Source organism: Saccopteryx leptura, chromosome 1 (genome assembly GCF_036850995.1).
Source record: "Saccopteryx leptura isolate mSacLep1 chromosome 1, mSacLep1_pri_phased_curated, whole genome shotgun sequence".
Taxonomy (NCBI): Eukaryota; Metazoa; Chordata; class Mammalia; order Chiroptera; family Emballonuridae; genus Saccopteryx; species Saccopteryx leptura.
In genome coordinates, this window is record NC_089503.1 from 195,374,134 (window position 1) to 195,392,519 (window position 18,386).

At 42.4% G+C, this 18,386-nt stretch overlaps 1 protein-coding gene across 9 annotated transcripts; it reads left to right on the plus strand.

Annotated features, from left to right (window-relative positions):
* The first annotated feature begins 108 nt into the window (after window positions 1–108).
* LARP7 (La ribonucleoprotein 7, transcriptional regulator) lies at window positions 109–16,022 on the plus strand. Of its 9 annotated transcripts, none has more exons than XM_066383796.1 (13): window positions 109–297; window positions 4,395–4,598; window positions 5,056–5,156; window positions 5,235–5,318; window positions 5,419–5,583; window positions 5,679–5,772; window positions 5,851–6,204; window positions 6,276–6,420; window positions 7,923–8,074; window positions 9,218–9,339; window positions 12,219–12,378; window positions 12,600–12,691; window positions 15,702–16,022. In XM_066383796.1, exons 2-13 carry the CDS (start codon window positions 4,397–4,399, stop codon window positions 15,780–15,782), a joined length of 1,752 nt encoding a protein of 583 aa, XP_066239893.1. In that variant the 5' UTR covers window positions 109–297; window positions 4,395–4,396; the 3' UTR covers window positions 15,783–16,022. The 9 variants fall into 9 exon arrangements, with proteins under 9 accessions (XP_066239893.1, XP_066239895.1, XP_066239892.1 ...); XM_066383798.1 differs by having other exon boundaries at window positions 109–292; XM_066383795.1 differs by lacking the exon at window positions 109–297 and adding an exon at window positions 603–881 and having other exon boundaries at window positions 5,854–6,204.
* Window positions 16,023–18,386: the final 2,364 nt, after the last annotated feature.

Genomic DNA, 18,386 nt, shown 5'->3' on the forward strand with positions numbered 1-18,386 from the left:
CTCCCGCCAAAGACCGACACGTCACTACCAAGGACGCCAATCAAACTCCTCATTGGCCGCCCGCTCGGAAGCCCCGCCCCCAGGCGCATGCCGAAGAACGTAGCGACGGCACCGCGCCTCGGCAAGTCTTTCGAAGGCGTCCGCAAGAGCCGCGTCGCTCCTCTTATGACGCGAATGCATCCGCGACTCTGAGACCCGGGAGACGGAAGACGCTCTGGAACGCCGCCTTGGGCCTGTGTTTTAGGACTTGAACAGAGCAGGTTGCCGTGGACTCCAGGACCGCTCCAGTGGGGTGAGGTCAGCGCGCCCCGCCCCCCGGCCGCGCCAGTGCGCACGCGCGGGAGCGAGCGCGGCGCCGAGGGACAGGGCTCGCGGAGCAGGAGTCGCACGGGAAGTTGCGCGACGCTGCGGATTTGAGCTTTGGCGCCTCGGGTGGCATAAGGGAGGGCCTGTGTCTTCCAAGGAAGGCACTTCCTTTCGCGGGGCCGAGTCCTCGTTGACATGATGCAGAGCGCGGGCAGGGGGCGCTCCCGCACGTGTGTGGTGGCCGGGCGACCGCGGACCGGGGCGTGTCCGGCCCCAGGTGCCGCAGAGGCGGCGGCGGCGGCGCGCGTGCGCTGTGCCCGGGACCGTGCCGCTCAGCCTCCGCCCGCCGCTCCTCGGAAACGCCGCGAAAACCGGGGCCGAGCGTCCCTGGGGAAACGCACGCAAATGTCGAGACATCAGGAAGGCTTGTGAGCCTTTGCAGTGGCGGAGAAAGAAACCCCGGGTGTCCTGCCAGGGTGTCGGTGCCTGTCGTCCGGGGGCTGCCCTGCAGCCGGTGACTTGTAGGAAACGGCGGCCGTGGATGCAAATGGGCCTTGCAGCTAGGAATTCTGCAAGTGACTGCCCCACCCGTGTCGCATCGGTTCCCAGATCGGTTTCATCCTTCCTCACTGCTTAGCTTTGCATGTCTGCTGTTCTAACTTGCCTTTGAACTGGTGGCTACCACTTAATTAGTTGCCTGGTTAATTACTTGAAAATCTCTGACACGTACTCATGTTATATTTGTACAAGACTTGTGATGTTACCTCTTCGTTAAGATGTATCGCTTAACAATTGCAGGGGACTCATGAGAATTATCGACACCCATATCAAAGGCCCTGGCCCTGGGCTTAGTAGGGTGCTGGGCGGAGTTGGGTTGCGCTGCCCCAGCTTCACTGAGCTTTGCCCAAATTACTCAGCCTGTGAGCCTCTAGCAAGTGGGGAGGGGCCGTTTAGTGGGATAGTGAGAACTTAAACCACTGTGTGCACAGATAGGCGTTGTTACACAGTAACTCTTAGTCCTTGTTGAAAGCCCTGTAGAAGCCAGTGAGATGTCACTGGTTCATTTAACAGTTTTTGAAAATGGATATTCTGTGACAAGATGATGCTAAGGAATTTCTCATGGAAGTTTTAACAATCAGGGTCACAGAATTAGGTGGGGGTTTTAGCGACACAGCTTAGGACAATTTATAAAGGGTTCCCACAGTCTAGGTACAGCAGTTGTGGGAAACACCGGATGGAGATTAGAGACATTCCAGAGGTCAGAGTGCTGGGACTTGAGGATAGATTGGGAAGTGGTAAGTGATAATGGGTACATATTATTGAGTGTGTGTTATATAGCAACAACATGAAGTACTTTATATTATTTTGATTAATCTTCCCAAAAACCTGTGATGTAAATATGACTTTTATTCACGTTTTACATAGCCCATAGCAAGATGAGCTAGCTTGCTCAAAATCCACACAGCTAGTAAATAGCATAAGTGATTAACTCAGTGGAATATAGACCTGTAAACAAGATGCAGGGTGAGAACAGGCCTGCATAGGAAAGATCATGGCAGACCCATATTGTGCACCTGGGAAGAGGTTTTTTAACTTAATTCTCTAAGCCACAAAAATAATCCTTAGGAAAAGCAATGAAGGAGATTCTCTGGGTTGAGATATGAGGATGAGGGAAATAGTCTGGTTTCTGGGAAAGTTGTCACTGTCTGCTTATGCAGATCTGTTGCGACTGCCTCAGAGGGTGGTTTTGACCAGCAGAGGAATTGGGGAGCTGTTAGCGAGCCATCCCCAGGCCAGATGGAATAGAGCCTTGTAAAGGCCACAGTAAGTAAAGACTTTGCATTTTATTCTGAGTATGAGAAATCTGGAGAGGATTGTGTGCAAAGGGTTGATGTGATCTGATTTACATACTAAAGTGCTTATTCTGCCTGTTTGGTAGACTGATGCTAATGGAGAAAGGCAGAGCAGGCTTTTGTCAGGATGCCCCTTCTGTAGGTCAGGCAAAGCAGTGCTGGCCTGGACCAGGTGATTGGATGCTGGTGCATTTTCTGTGGGGTGTGGTAATTGGTATTTTCTGAGATGTGGAAAACTAAGCAAAAAATAAGTTTGTTAAAATTTGAGAGTTTAAACAAGTAGAGCTGTTGGTCATTTAGACGGTTGGATATTGGAATGGGGGGCTAAGGGGAGAAGTCAAGGCTGGGGAATTTAGACTTGTGACACATCAGTGTGGAGTCAAGCAGCTTAAAGCCAGGACCCTCTGAAAGGACGTGTGTGTCAGGAAGGGGGCCTGGACCTGAACTCAGTGCTGGGTGGCCCATAACAGTGGAGCATGGTGGGAGGGTCCAGAGAAGGAAGTTGAAAACCCTCCTGGATCGCATATGAAGAGTCCTCGGTGGAGTTCTCACCTCAGATGCTCCTGTGAGGTCAGAGGGTTGGAGCTAATGCCTCTTTGGGTTTCACCAGACTGGTGGGAGGGAGCCTAGTGTGGGTTCAGTAAGTGTCAGGTGAGGGATTGGCTTTGGCACTGAGGACACCTGATTGGTTGAGGGCTAGTTCTAATGTGGAGGTCCATTTCATGTGTCACACTAGCATGTAAATACTTCCTTACCTGCCTACTTTGCTGATCAACTGAATCCTGTTCTAAAAGTGCCCAAATCCTCTTTGAAGCAGGCTCGGTGCCCTCTGTCACCGGAAGTGTAGCATCTGCTGCAGTGACAGGTTCTCAAAACTCAGCCACAAATAGGCTTTTCATCTGATGCTGTGTGCTGTACTGAGCCTTACAGGACACAGAAGGCAGTGGATACAGGGGTGCAGCCTTTTCAGTCTTATAGAGGCCTCCCCTTACCAGCCAGACGTGGGTGGCTCCCAGACATAGACCAGAGCGTTTTAGGTCACCCTGGTGACAGCTTTAGCCCCAGCCCCCTTTGCTCTCCAATGAGTTATGTCATTCTGGTTGTGTAGGTCCAAGGCCTGCATGCCAGCTAATAGGGGCTGAAGAGACCAATTTAGCCCTTTCCAAGAAATGCTCCAAGACTGAGCTTATTTTCAGGCAGGCAGGCATCATCCAGGGCCCAGTGGTAAGCGTTTGTGTTCACTTTGTGAATGTCCCTCTAGTGACTTAAGTGTAAGACAGAATTTGATGAATATTGAGTGATTCCCATGTGCTAGGGACTGGGCGTGGATGCAGCAGTAAATGATGCAGAAACCATGGTTTTGTCCATCCTGCACTCTAGAATGAACATCTACATCTTATGTACTGGCGGGGGTGTGTGTAATGGGATAAGAGTGGGGAGACAGAAACCATTTTTGAGACCTATCAGAAGTGACACTGAACAAGACTGAGGGGGCAAGCAATGTCACCCTAGGGCAGTGATTTTCAACTTTTTTTATGACACAAACACACACTAATTACTAAGGTCAGTGCCCCTGATTAAATACAACCATTTTCATCTCATGGCACAAATAAATTAGTTACTAAGGAAGAGGTCAGGGCCCCTTTTTCTTAATAATTAGTTTATGAGTGCGTGAGAAACAAAGGTTGAAAATCACCGCCCTAGGGGATAGTGTTTCAGAGCTTCAGAAGCTACTACAAAACCTTAAGTTTGGCTGGAGTTTCGGGAGCAAAGGAGATCGACTAAGAAGTTTGAAAGGAGGGGGTTGAGAATTGCTGCCCAGTAAATACTGGAATAATGACCTGAAAAGAAAGCAGATTTCCAAAGCTTACCTATTAAATTTGCTTATGAGCAGGAATTAACATTTTTAGAGATTATTCAGAAATGTAAAGGACTTTTTTGAGGTCTCGAGATGAAATATTACATGTTGACAGTCTTAAAGTTGACACGCTAGGATAATCTGGCCCTGCAAGCAAGTTTAAAAGCTATGTTTTATTATCTATGAGGCAGGATATTCTATTCTAAAAGTTTAAATTAAAAGGCCAATGGGAAAAGTTAAAGAATCTTAAATGAACTACAGAGCAATGCAAGTTTACTGGGAAATGTTAGGGCACTTGAGTCTAACATCCCTTCAGACAAAGGCAAATCTATATTTTTCGGTTACCATACATAAATATTTACCTGTTTAATTCACAGGAATGGACACTGAAAGAGGAGAGCAAGAAATGGCAATGGAGGAGGAAAGCGCTGAAAATAAGAAAGAGGTAGAGAAGAAGAAGCGGTCTCGAGTTAAACAGGTGCTTGCAGATATCACTAAGCAAGTGGACTTCTGGTTTGGAGATGCAAATCTTCACAAGGATAGATTCCTTCGAGAGCAGATAGAAAAATCTAGAGATGGATGTAAGTTTGCCTGTATATAATGAAACCAGTTTTTATGTGTTCTGCTTTTGATTTACTAGCTTTTCCACTTGTGGAAATACTATGAAACCTTACCTTTAATTAGTGTGTATACAGTATATAAAGTGCATTATGTGCTATATTTTATAGGTGAGACATGCACACATTAGGCTTGAATTTTTTAAACTACTGTTATCACTTGAGGACTAACTTCAGACCAAAGCAGTTATTCCAAGATTATTCAGAAACCCAAAAGGCTACATACATACACAGGGATAGATGCACATTTGTCTCCTTCTTGCTCAAAAAATAAGTTCTTTTAAGACAGTGCATTTTATATACTTTTTATTAGTTTTAAAAGGGGGTAAATGTTAAGCAAAAAATACGGGATTTTTTTAGCCATGACTGCACCAGGGAACAGATTGTAATTTTTATATTCAACTTCTACATTTTTCATTAGATGTTGATATATCACTTCTGGTGTCTTTTAACAAAATGAAAAAATTGACCACTGATGCCAAGTTAATAGCCAGAGCACTGAAAAGTTCAGCTGTTGTAGAGGTAAGCACTTTAGTGTATCAGGGTGTTTTTTTTTTATCATAGTCATGTTAGATGATTAATTTGTGTGCACTTTCAAAGCTGGATTTAGAAGGCACAAGGGTCAGGCGAAAACAGCCTCTGGGGGAAAGACCAAAGGATGAAGATGAACGGACAGTGTATGTGGTAAGTCGCTGCCGCCAGGCAAAGAATGAAGTTTAATACAAGTAAAAAACTGACCTTGAATACAAATTCTTACATACTTAATATTGCTAATTTATTATAGGAGTTACTTCCCAAAAATGTTAATCACAGCTGGATTGAAAGAGTGTTTGGCAAATGTGGCAACGTTGTCTATATAAGCATACCACACTACAAGTCCACTGGAGATCCTAAAGGATTTGCCTTTGTGGAGTTTGAGACAAAAGAACAAGCAGCAAAAGCTATTGAGGTAGGCAGGTCCAGAGCCTTTAAAGAGAAATAAAAAAAACAAAGAAAACTAGCAAGTAAATGACAGCAAACTTTTTTTTGCTTATTTCATTCCAGTTTCTTAACAACCCCCCAGAAGAAGCACCGAGGAAACCAGGGATATTTCCTAAAACAGTGAAAAACAAGCCCATCCCTGCCCTCAAAGTAGCTGGTAAGTTAGTAGTAGATGGGGAAACGTGGTAAGTAGGTATAGTTACTGTGGAGGGAGAACTAACGAGCATTGTTACAGAAGAAAAGAAGAAAAAGAAGAAGAAGAAGGGCCGGGTAAAGAAGGAAGACTGCGTCCAGACCAAAGAGGAGAGTGTGGACGCGGTCAAGGACAGTAGCGCCTGCCAAGTTAAGATGCCCAGGACCACGTCGGAGGGCTCTGAAGGGGAGGGCACCGAACCCCAAAAGCCACCCTCAAAGAAGAAGAAAAAGCGGGCCAGGGCTGAAGGGGCCAGCTTACCTTCAGGGCGCACGGGGAAGAGGAAGCGAGGCAGCTGCGAAGACGTGGGCTGTGCAGCTCCTAGGTCCAAAGTCAGGAAGATGGCCCGCAAAGACAGTCTCACGAAAGCCTCAGAAACGTCCAGAGAAAACAAAGGTATTTATCACTTTAAGGTTAGGGCTTGATAAATCAATGCATCATTTCTTTAATTCTTATCTCTTAAAAAGATGTAGAAGTCTCCACAGAAGAGGAAAAGGAGACGGGAGATATAAAAGATGGATCACTCTTAAAAGCAAAAAGGAAACATAAGAAAAAGCATAAGGAGAGACACAGGATGGGAGAGGAGGTCATCCCACTGCGCGTCCTGTCCAAGTGAGTGGGTCGGTGGGCGGGTGGCCCAGGCCATCACCATTGCTAAAGTGCAATTCCAGTGTGTGGAACAGAGTTGCATATTAGCAACAGTAACGGCCTGCTGCCCTGATCTGTGCACATGACGGAAGAGTAAAAAGCAACAACCACACTAAAACATGGAAGCACTTACTTCTATCTGTAGAGCAAGTGCCTCCATGTTAAAGTAGTGGGCGTTCTTCACAGATGTAAGGGTTCAGTGCGATGGCAGGTCAGGTTGGTGCGCTTATTAACAACATGCAAACAAGACTTACCATCACCAAAACACGGAAGCACTTACTTTTCCAGTTCCAAAGCAAGTACATCCACGTTTAAGTGGTGGGGAGCCCATTCTTGGGAAATCCCGGGAACCTGATCTTGCTTTAGGGCTGTAAATTAAGTTTACATAATGTGTTGGGTTTGGGGATACCTCCATTGAAACATGGAAACACTCGCTTTACACAACAAGTCCCCTTGTTTAAGCAAAAGGGGCTTCCCCGTGGCCTCAGGAAATAAAAAAGGTTCCCAGGTGGCAGCCAGAGGGGTAGTTGGGACTCACTTCTACTAAAACATGGAAGCACTTACTACTTAGGTCACAGAAAGCACTTCCAGGTTAAAGTGGAAGGGAGCCCACGCACTCAAGAGGGAACCAGCAGGAGAAAGCGAAAGGCATACCTTCTGGGAGGACGCTCTTCACCTTCCTGGACAGCAGTTTACCCGAAGTCCTGTTCTTGTCGGGAAGAACAAAGGGCAAGGACTTCAGGCTCCTGTATTTATAGGATCCTTAACTCTGAATTCCTTTTGCCTTTTTATCTCAGAGAATCATTAAGGGCCTTTTGTTATTCTAATGTCTCAGTTTTGGGGGAAGGTATGATCCTGGGTGGGTCTAGAGCCCCCCTTTTTTTTTTTTTTGAAGTATACAGATGTCAATGTTAACAGCTAAAACCATTACCACAAGTTCTCCTCCTTAAAAAACTCTCCTATCTGCTTGTTTGATGGTCTAGATTAGGGTTAACAATGAGCCCTTCTAGGGGCTGGCAGGGCCATTGTGTTTCTAGCTGGGGGAGCTCACACTGTTTGAAGAAGCTTCTCCATTTAAATGCATGTAAATAAGTTGCTTCCAGGGGGTGTTTTTTTCTTAGAAATTCTTTTCATTCAAGTAAATACTAAGGAATGTTATCTCTGAAATAGGAAGCAGTTTAACAAGTAATCTTTAAATTTCAATCTCATTTTTTCCCTGAGATATTACCAGTTAATTAATTTAAAACTTTTATTTTAGAAAGGTCAAATAATTAGAGTATACTTCAGAATTGAATCAGCAAATTAAAAACATTTAATACAAATGTTTGGTCCCTGGGGGATAGCTTCCCTTTGCTTGTTTGTAGACAGATTTAGAACTCTAGAAATAATCTGAGTGTCTCTTTAAATCACTGTGAGTGTGTATATTTAATCATCTCATTTCTGATGTACTTTTTTTTTTATTACAGGAGTGAATGGATGGATTTGAAAAAAGAGTATTTAGCGCTGCAAAAAGCCAGTATGGCTTCTTTAAAAAAAACGATTTCCCAAATAAAATTGGAGTCAGAAATGGAAATAGACCCTGGAGTAATTAATAAGTCTGGATTGGAAAATGAGAAAAGTAAACAAAATATAATAGTGTTTCTAACCTTATATTGTACTTACGTTTCTTAGTTATTATAAGATAAACTTTGCTTTTTAGAAACTTAAACAGTAGTCATTAGAAAAATTATTTGGCAAGTTGTCCAGATGTGTTACTTATTCTTGATTTAAGAACATTTAAAAGGCTCATTTACAACTGTCTTTTCTAATCAGTTATTTAAATTTTCTCTAGCTGTCATTATTAGATTTAGTAAGGAGTGCCTAGTTTATGAATTCAGTTTGTATACACAAAGATTATAATTTCTCACATAATTTCATGGCACAGTATTAACCAAAAGCAGAAGAAAAACAAGATTCTTGGGAACTCTTTTTAATATTAGGATATACTTTCAATTCCCATGATGAAATTTTCACAGCTTAATTATTATATAGAATGTTATTCCATGCCTGTTTCTCTATTAAATACTTTCTGCTATTTGGTTTAAGGAAAAATAGATTTTATAAATAATCTCCTAAAAGGAACAGTTTGTATTTATAGTAATAAAAGTTTTTGTATTTTATTTCATGGTAATCTGCAATAAGCAGTGTGACTGTCAGGGTGGCTTGTTCTGAGCCCAGCGGCTTATAACATAATAACTTTCTTTTTATTTTTTTTATTTTTTTATTTTTCTGAAGCTGGAAACGGGGAGGCAGTCAGACAGACTCCTGCATGCGCCCAACCGGGATCCACCCGGCATGCCCACCAGGGGGCGATGCTCTGCCCATCCGGGGCATCACTCTGTTGCGACCAGAGCCACTCTAGCGCCTGGGGTAGAGGCCAAGGAGCCATCCCCAGCGCCCGGGCTATCTTCTGCTCCAATGGAGCCTTGGCTGCGGGAGGGAAGGAGAGGGGGAGGGGTGGAGAAGCAGATGGGCGCCTCTCCTGTGTGCCCTGGCCGGAAATCGAACCCGGGACTTCTGCACGCCAGGCCGACGCTCAACCACTGAGCCAACTGTCCAGGGCCTAATAACTTTCTTAATTCCATAAATTATGTTACAATTTAGTTTTAAATTAAATAAATTAATTATCTAAAGCACCCTTAAAATGATGTTCTAAAGAGGGTTCCGACATTTTAGATGATGAAGTGTAAGAGTTGTTTCTGGTCTTTTCCTGCCCAATCAGCAGCAGACAGTGAGGAGTGCTGTCCCCAGCAGAAGGCTGCTGCTGCAGGGCCCCGGTTTGTGAGTGGCGTGATAGTTAAGATCACGAGCCCGGAACCTCTGCCTCGCAGGCAACAAGTCAAGGTGAGGCCGCACAGTCCCGATGGCACTTGTCCCTCTTTCCTCCTTAAGAGTCCCCTGCATGGAAGTGTTTGGAATGTGGAAAACTAAGCAGATCAAGTTAGAATTTGGTAAAGAACTTGTGGAGTTTGATTCCATAGTGATTCTCAGTTTGAAGCAGCAGCTGGAGAGGACACCTCACTGGCTCCCCTTTGCTGTGAGCACAGGGACTTGCTTCTGTGGGAGAACTACAGCTCCTGTGGTGATGGGGCCCTAGTGGTTGGGGGGTGGGGTAAGGACACCCCCCTGCTGCTACTTTACCTGAAGGCTGGACCCAGTCAGACGCTTTCCCAACAGTCTGTGTAGGGGACTTCCTTTGTTTTCAAAGAGAAATGGATTTTAGAAAAATAGTGCCAAAAATTTTAGAGGATTAATCAACATTAGAGTTGGTCTGGAGTTATTTTAAAATCATCATCATCTGCTGTTGTCAGTTTTTGGAGCAAACTAGATAATTTGTCATTTGTTTTCATTAGCACTCCACTTTCAATAGATACCTAAAAGTTTTTTTACCTAAAAAATTCAAAACTATTTTGGAATAAAAGAGATAACATGTATATATCTTTTCTTAGCATGTATTTAATTTCTTTTCGTCTTTAATGAAGCCTCTAGGGAATTGAAATCTTTTTCCTTAAAAAAATAGCAGGGTGCTTTGGAAAAAAGACCCTTTTTAAATTTTATATTTACTTTTATTTATTTATTTTTTTGGTATTTGCAACCTATGCTGAGTGTTTTAAAAATCTAAAAAAGTTACAGAAAACCGTAGAGTATTTTGAAAGAGCACAGAAGTTCTGTGTGCATGTACATCTGTGTCAGAACTCTATGTAATTTACATCGCAAATACTGTTTGAGAATCTTCTTTTTTCACTTTACTAATTTATCTAACACAGCCTCTATGCACCAGTACAGCAGTATTTCTCTTACTGGCACATTCTTTTGTGAGGCAGTACCATACATTATTTACCCTTAGCTTGTCACTCAGGTGACACGTTTTTTAAACGCTGTATTCTGTAACATAGCCAGTATATTCAAATTTTTTATACTGACGTTCCACGTAATGTAGCTATTGTTTTGGTTTTGTGTCCTCACACCAGCCACATTTTAATGTGCACAACTGTTGAGGTCGCTCACTGTGATCATGTGTAAGCACTCTTCCTCCGAAACTACCTGAAATTCTGTAGCTGTCACTAACACGTACGTTTAGACTCTCCTTTTGATGTGGAAGAGGGATTTGGTCAGTCCCAAATTGATATTACCAGCTTGCAGTATTGTAGCAATATAGAATTTCACATTAAGAGGTATAAAGTTGAGGATGTAAATGCTGTTATGGTTGGTTAGAGGATTTAATAGAAAAATTACTCAGAGTTCTGTGGAGTGACTGACATTGATTTATATTCATTAAAAATTCTTCATTTATATCACCACAATCATAAAATAACTATTAATGAGGTTCTTAGTCACTTAGAGTTTGCTGGAACAAAACTTAGCTGTAAGGGTGGGCCGGCAGTTGTTGACTTGATCAGTATGATTGCTAGGCTGACTGTCATTCTAAGAAGGATTTGCAATCCAAAGTTGCCCAACATTATAATGGATATTTAGTAAATACTTTTTGAATGGTAGTAATCACTCACATAAATCAATCACAGAACTGTACTGTCAATGAATAGTCAAATTTTATCAACTTTAAACTTTTTGATGCTTTGTGTCTAATTTAGTACTATTATGTAGTTGAAGAAATGGGAGAATTGATGAGAATGTTCCTTTTTCCCCCCATTGAATTAACATTCATTAATGCCTCCTTTCTGAAAGGCAGAATGGTTAATTAAGTATTGGGAGGTGTTAAGACTTTAGTCCCTGGCTTCTACAGACTCACAGGTTTTTACATACTTCTTATTCCTTATCAACTAATAAATTATTCTTATTCAATGATGAAACAATATTTCCAGGTGTTTCTCAGTTCTGTCTGTAATCCAGACTTTAAAAATCAAACATCTAAGAGTAACCTAAATTAATTGTGTTTTGAAATTTTGGGTCAAAACTAAAGGAGACAGGATGCCCAAGGAGCATTTTTTGTTTGGGAATCTCCAGTAAATTCTTTATCTTTATGAAATAACATTGATAAACTAAGAATTAGTGTAACATTCCTGCATAATTGAATTGTATTTACGGGAGATCTGGCTGTGAAAAATGATTCTCAGAATGCAGGAATCTTGTTAATTTGCCCTCACAGCAGGCTTGACAGGACAGACTTCCTTGCTTTAGGGGACCACAACTTGCTTAGGAGAGGTTGCTTAGGTATTTTATCCAAAAGTAAGAGCTTTCGAACTATATTCTCAAAGATCCACTCAGGAACCTAGATTTTTTTGTAGGTTAACTGAAACTTTTTTGCATGAGTTGTTATAAAAAAAAAAGCTGACTGGTTTTTACGTGTATTTTAATATACACGTGATACGTGATTTTGTATACAGTGAGGGGACCCAAACCTTCTCCCCAATCCACTGCGGGCTTTTTCTTTGTTTTTGACTCTTCCTTGTTCTCTTGGCACCCAGACCTGCAGCATTCCTGTGCATTCTGCTCTACAACTTGGTTGTCCTTATGCAATGTTTCCATCCAACTGATCTTAAGGATATGGTTGAATAAAATAAAGTTACCATCAAAATTGATGTTATATTGGTTCTCAAGTGTGTCCATGTCAGTTTTTAAGAGCATTTGTATATATTTTAGAAGAAATGTTAGATATAGAATTGTTACTTCTCATTCTAAGCTTCGTATGGCATAACAAGCACATTCTGACAGCATTTGTTATGACACGTCTGTGTTTATGTTGTCTGTAAACTCTGCTGCAGGACACTTTGGCCGCAGTCTCAGATGTGGTTTATGTCGATTTGCTAGAAGGAGATACAGAATGCCATGTGAGATTTAAGTCTCCTGAGGAAGCTCTAGCAATAATGAATGCGCATGCAGAGATGAAAAAGAAGCACTGCTGGAAACTCGAGATTCTTTCTGGTAAAACTTCGTGGGATCTTCCTTTCTAACAATTGTGTGTGGGGTGTTTATGTTATGTTTCCTCAGTTTGGCTAATGTAACCAGTATTGTTTTTGGACTCTTACATACAGTAGCATTGGCTCTAATCTGACAGCTGTTCCAGTTCTGTGGAATGTCATGCCTGCAGCTGTTTCTTCATGCATACCCGTTTGTCCAGTGACCAGTGTTTTGTTTGTCTTTAGGTGACCACGAACAGAGGTATTGGCAGAAGATTTTGGTCGACAGACAGGCCAAACTGAATCAGCCTCGCGAGAAGAAAAGAGGCACTGAGAAGGTAATCTGTTCATCTTGTTTGGTTTTGGGTTTGGTTATTTTAGTTTTTTGTGGTGTTCTTTTTATTTTTAGGAGGGCTGAACTTTTTTCAGAGGCTGGCTTCTAGAAGGAATGTAGTCCTGAAATAAGCTTGGCTTGCTGTGCAGACAGAGATGTACGTGGTGTGCACTGTACATTTGGTTAGATTAAGAGGGAATTCTTTGTCTCTAGATGGTGAAGTACATGAAATTAGAATTATTTTCCCCACAGGATTTTTCTCTTTCTCCTTTCTTTTAAACTACCGGTGCAGCTTAAACAGTCTTGATCTGTGGCTGCTGTGTTTTTAATCAGGTGGTAAATGATTACTGAAACATTGTCTTACCGGTAAAGACTCTGTATATTTAGTGTGGCTTTTAAGGATTTGAGCATTGGGAGATAAGACTGAGAGGCTGTACGCGCCTGATGTTCCTGAGAGCAGTGATAAGCATCATAGCCTTTTTCCTCGGAGTCAACAAGTGATCTCAACAAGTTTATACGTTAAATAATTTGAAGCAAGCTTCTCTTTCAGTAATTTTAAGTGACATTGAGTAATTTATTAAGTCATCATTTCTACTGAGCTGTCAGGTTTATTATTTAAAACAAACTATACATATGAAGGTTAGTGCATCTTAAAGTGCTTAGAACAAAATAGGGCACTTAAATAACTAAATGACTGTTAACAAAATTTAAAATGTATATTGTAAATGTCATAAAAACCTGTAAAGATGTTCAGTCTCTCATCATTGGTTAACAGTTAAAAAGTCATACTTCCTGTATTCTAGGTTGGTTTGGATTCATATTTATACAATCTTTTTTAACTGAAAAATTAAGGAATTTTTTTTTTATTAGCCGTACATTACTTGCATTCATTGGAATTTAAGATGATTTGGGGGGAGGTTTCCTACTGTTCTTTGTTAATTCTGTTTCCCCAAATGCAGAATTTGCTTAGGTGGGAGGCTTCCTTCCTTCCTGAGGACTCTGTGAGGTGTTAATTTGAAAGCCTGCTTGAGGTTATTTAAATGTTAAAATCATTAATCCAGAACTCTGCACTGAAATGAAATCCTTTTGTTAAGTAATACTTATCTTTTAATTGGTGTGTAATTTTATTTAAATTTTTATAAAACTAGGAACTAGTCATTTTGATGCCGTTTTTTGTAGATTTGAGGCGGGGAATTAAACGTTGGTTAGGGAGTTTAATACTTTGGGTGGGGAGCAGTTGAACAGCTTTGCCATTGAGTCACGGAGCTCTGTTGTTGACCTCATTCACCTGCTGCACCTTTAGGGTTGTCAGCACATCCCAGCTCAAGTTAGAGCTTTTGTCGTGAAATGAAAAAAGGAGACACACAAAGTAGATACTGTCCAGGCTTTTAGAGGAGAGAGGTCGATCATGATTAGTCTGTCACCTGGCTTTTTTGTGAGTCATTTAGTTCATGCTTTTGAGTCCACTGGTGCCGGCCTCTCACTGAGGATGCAGCCACAGTGGACGGCGGACTCAGGGGTGGCAGTGCTGTGCAGGAAATCTGACGAAGCGGTAGTTTCACATCAGACATGTTTGGGGAGTTGTCTGGGGCCTCAGGAAAGGGAGCCGACAGTCAGACAGAGGTGCAGCTTTCTAGGCCTGGGACAGAAGTGCAGAGGTCTTCGGGGGGAGGGCTAGAGGCTGGGAACTCCATAGTGATGGAGGGCTTAGCAGCCAGAAAACAGACATAGACCCCATGACGGCACACAGGGTCTGTAACAGGTAGGCCCTGGTTCTTAGTTGTCATGGCACCCATCACAGAGGTGCTGGGGACAGGTTTCTAAGTCCAGGTCGCTTTATACAGAATTAAAGGACATTAAAGGAATGGGTAAAGAAAATTTTTACTTTCTACATATATATTCTTAAATCTAAAGATCAAGTACAGGTAAATTGAGATCTCACAAAAGATCAGCAATATGCTTTAAAGATCTGCCCACAGGGTCTCTCTTGCTCTTGCTGGATTTAGGTGTGCCCATTGCCATGAGCACCTGACCCAATTAGGTAGCAGACCGCTGGAGACAAATGAGGCTTCTCTCTCTTTTTTAGCTAAAACATTTTCAATATTTTTTTCTATCAAAGTGGGCTTTTTTCCTACAACTTACTGATATGTCAGCTATTCAGTAGGTAAAGGAAGAAATCCTAAAATTTGTGAAGAGTGTGTGATTATGACAGTTTTCACTTCTTGACTCACTTCACCGAGGAATAGGCTTTTGGATTATCCTAAAAGTGCTTTCCTGCCAACAGCCACATGTCACCAGACACTTTAAAAAAACTATGTTAGTGATTACTCATTAGAATCTGTATTTTTATGAGAATAAGATTTTCGTTTCTTCCAAAGCAAAAGAAAACATTTAAAATACTTCTACCAAGATATCTTTTAGAATATTTGGATGTTTTAAATGGTCTTTTTTATTTCCACATAATTTTATGCCTTCTTTGAAAATACCCAAGTGTTTGTGCTCTGGTGTAATAAGTATTCTCAGTAGCAGATCATATTTGGGATATTTTAATTTTTACATTTGTAAGCCTTTGCGGAGCACTCAGCCTGTCTCATTCCAGTAATTCACGAATTCTCAAGCACAATACAGTTACTAACCACGAGCATGTAAGAAATGTCCTGGTGGTTAAGACTGGAGCCCAGGGGGGTAGGAGATAGCTCACAGGTGGGGGTCCTGCTCCCTCCTAGAAGGTAAGAGGAATTACTTGCATGGAGCATGGCTATTTTTATTAAAATTTTTTTAGTAATCTGGAACTAAAGTGGGAGGATTTTAGGTAATGTAAAGATTTAATACCTATTGTGCTTAGTAAACCATAATCTATACACAGTTTTTTCTGTGATTGATTTGACTTGAGTCTTCCTCTTCCCTTTTGGAAAATATTTTATTCAAGCTGAGGGTTGTAAAATTTTCTAGTCATAATTATCTTTTTGTTTTAGGTATGCAGTACATTCTAATTTACTATTTCTCTCCCGTAGTTAATCACCAAAGCTGAGAAGATTAGACTTGCAAAGACTCAACTAGCAAGTAAACATATCAGGTTTTCTGAGTATGATTGAAAGAAATTTTCATTGACCTCGAATGATTTCACTGGATGCTTGAGTGATTAAGAAATCCACTTTATTAGGCCAGTAATGCATAAGGATTGTTTTTCTTTAAAAACCTCATACATTTACTTAAAAGAACTTGTAAGTTTTTTTTCTAGAGATAAGAACATTGTATACCCCAGTTTTTCAGTAAACATTTTGTTTGTTGAAATTATGTTATAAACATTAATCTCAAAGCAATTTAGTAAATAAATGTTTTGAACATACTAATTTTGTTGTTTTTATATTTCTAAATCACATTTCCAGAAAAAAATTAGTACAACAGAAATATATAGATTATTTTAAAAAAATGTTTGACTCTCAATGATATATTATTACTTTGCAACTCAGATATCCTGGTATCTCTCCAGGTTGGTTTATACAGAGACCTACCTGTGTGACCTTCTGTTCTGTATACTGCACTCTGCCTGTCTTGAGTTTTCAGTGAACAGAGCAGAATATCTGTGTCCAATTAAAATGTTAGATTTTAAGGTACTGAGTTCGTATTCCATAAAGAAAGACAAAATAAGATGTGCTAAATGCTGTGAGCACAGGGTGGGGATCTAGGAGTCAGCATTAGGAGGAACGGAGGCCTGTTGTCTCGTTCAGGAAACTAGGCCAGAGCACGGAAAGCCTCCCAGAGTGCTGGAGGAGTGCCCTGGGCAGCCCGGCTCTCTCCTCAGTGACCCAGCTTCCATTAGCTCCGTCCAGAGGTGGGGCCCTTGGCTGGCTACCCCTTCTGTGCACTGGGAGCCGGCAGTCACAGATGGAAGAGATTGGCTACTTCTCTGGGTGGGTGCTAGCAGCTTCTCACCCCCGACAATAGGTGTCCTGGCAGCTGGTGCAGCCTTCTCTGTGCAGGAAGGAAAGCTAGCAGGCTAGCAGCCTGAGGGCGGGGGCGGATGAGAAAGACCTATAAAGAGTCATGACCACTGTGACAAGCATCATGACTATATAGCATCCAGTTCATCCAGAAGAATCAGTAAATACAGGTTTCGGGAATTCAGTGGGTCTCGGTGAGGACAGGCTTTAGGAGATTGGAGAGGTTACTGAGTAACATTTTAGAATTCTCCCCCTGGCAGTTTTCAAGACAAGGAGGTCAGGTGATCCTTAGGTATCTGTGGGCACAGGAGGTGACAGTGAAGCAAACCAGACTTGGGTCCCTCTCTCTCGGAACTTTTGTACCAGGAGCAGAGGGAGATAATAAAAATAACTAAAATCACAGTTATTAGGTGAGTCTGAGGGACAAACAGAAAAGATGGAAGAGAAACCCCATTCACTTACGTTTTCATTTCTTTAATTCATTTAAGTGACGGAATGTTTATCTGGTTCCTGCTACAGACACTGACACTGTAGACATTAGAAATACAAGGATGAAGTAAGACCCCTGCCCTTAGGATCTGCACATGGGGAGGTAGACAGCACATACTGTAGGTGATGTGGCAGGTCCCCGCAGGTGACAGCCATCACCCTTCTGCTCATCCTTCCCTGTGACCCTGAACCTCTGTTCTGTGGGTAGGCGCACCCTCTCTAGCCCGTCCTGTGTGCAGCTACTGCTGAACGCATGTTTGAGGTCACGGAACGTGTGCTTCAGGATGTGACTGCAGATGCTGTGAGTTGGTTGTGTGAAGGGTGTTTTCTTTTTCAAGTCACTGGACCTCAGTATTGACACTTCTTATTTTAAAGGGCCCACCATGTACCTGTCTTTGTGCCTTGCCTCTCCATGGGGTTTGCTTCCTTAACTGCAGAACTAATGTTATTTAAGCACCTTGTTCAGTATCACATTCACAAAACACAGCCTCTTTGGCCATCGTTGTTAATGCACTCGTGTTAAGTGGGCAGATTCATCAGCACTCTCCAGTGAAGAGACCGCAGTTTGGCCAGAAGTGATAGCGGCTGGCTCGTGTGTGGTGTGCACTCTGTTCCTTCTGCTCCAGACGCACTTGCAGGGACGAACACCCCGTGCCACCTGCTCCCTCCCTCCTGTCTTCCTTTGTTCTCTCCAGCTGCCGTGCATCTCATAGTTAACCCCTCTGTACTGTCACTGGGGTGGGGCTCGTAGCCACTGGTCCAGTGATGACAGGCTCTATAATCTCCATGCCACAGCAGGTGGCTGACTCTTTCATGGACTCACACGGAATTTCTGGTGGACCAGCAGTTGAAACCCATTACCCCAGGGGCCCAGTCTGCTGTTGTGTGTGGCATGCTCCTCCTGGCACAGGTCCTGGGGGGAGCTGTGGGCAGAGACCGCTCCTCACGTGTCTGACACAGGCAGCAGGCTACACGGCTTCTCCCTGTTGGCAGCAGTGTTTTGGGGTACATCTTGGATTTTTCTGTACTAAACTCTCCTCAATCTGTGTCTAACCGGTCTTCATTACTGCTGTTCTGAGGTGAGGTATGTGTGTCACCCCTGTGATTTCCTGATTACCCGTGAGACTGGTTACTGGCCCCGTGCTTATCAGAGACTCATTCATCCTCAGTAAGTCAGTTCCCTGTTTTTTACAGGGTGGGTTTTTTTTAAATGTTTTATGTGCAGGAGACCTTTTTATTAACACGTCTATAAATATTTTCTCCTGT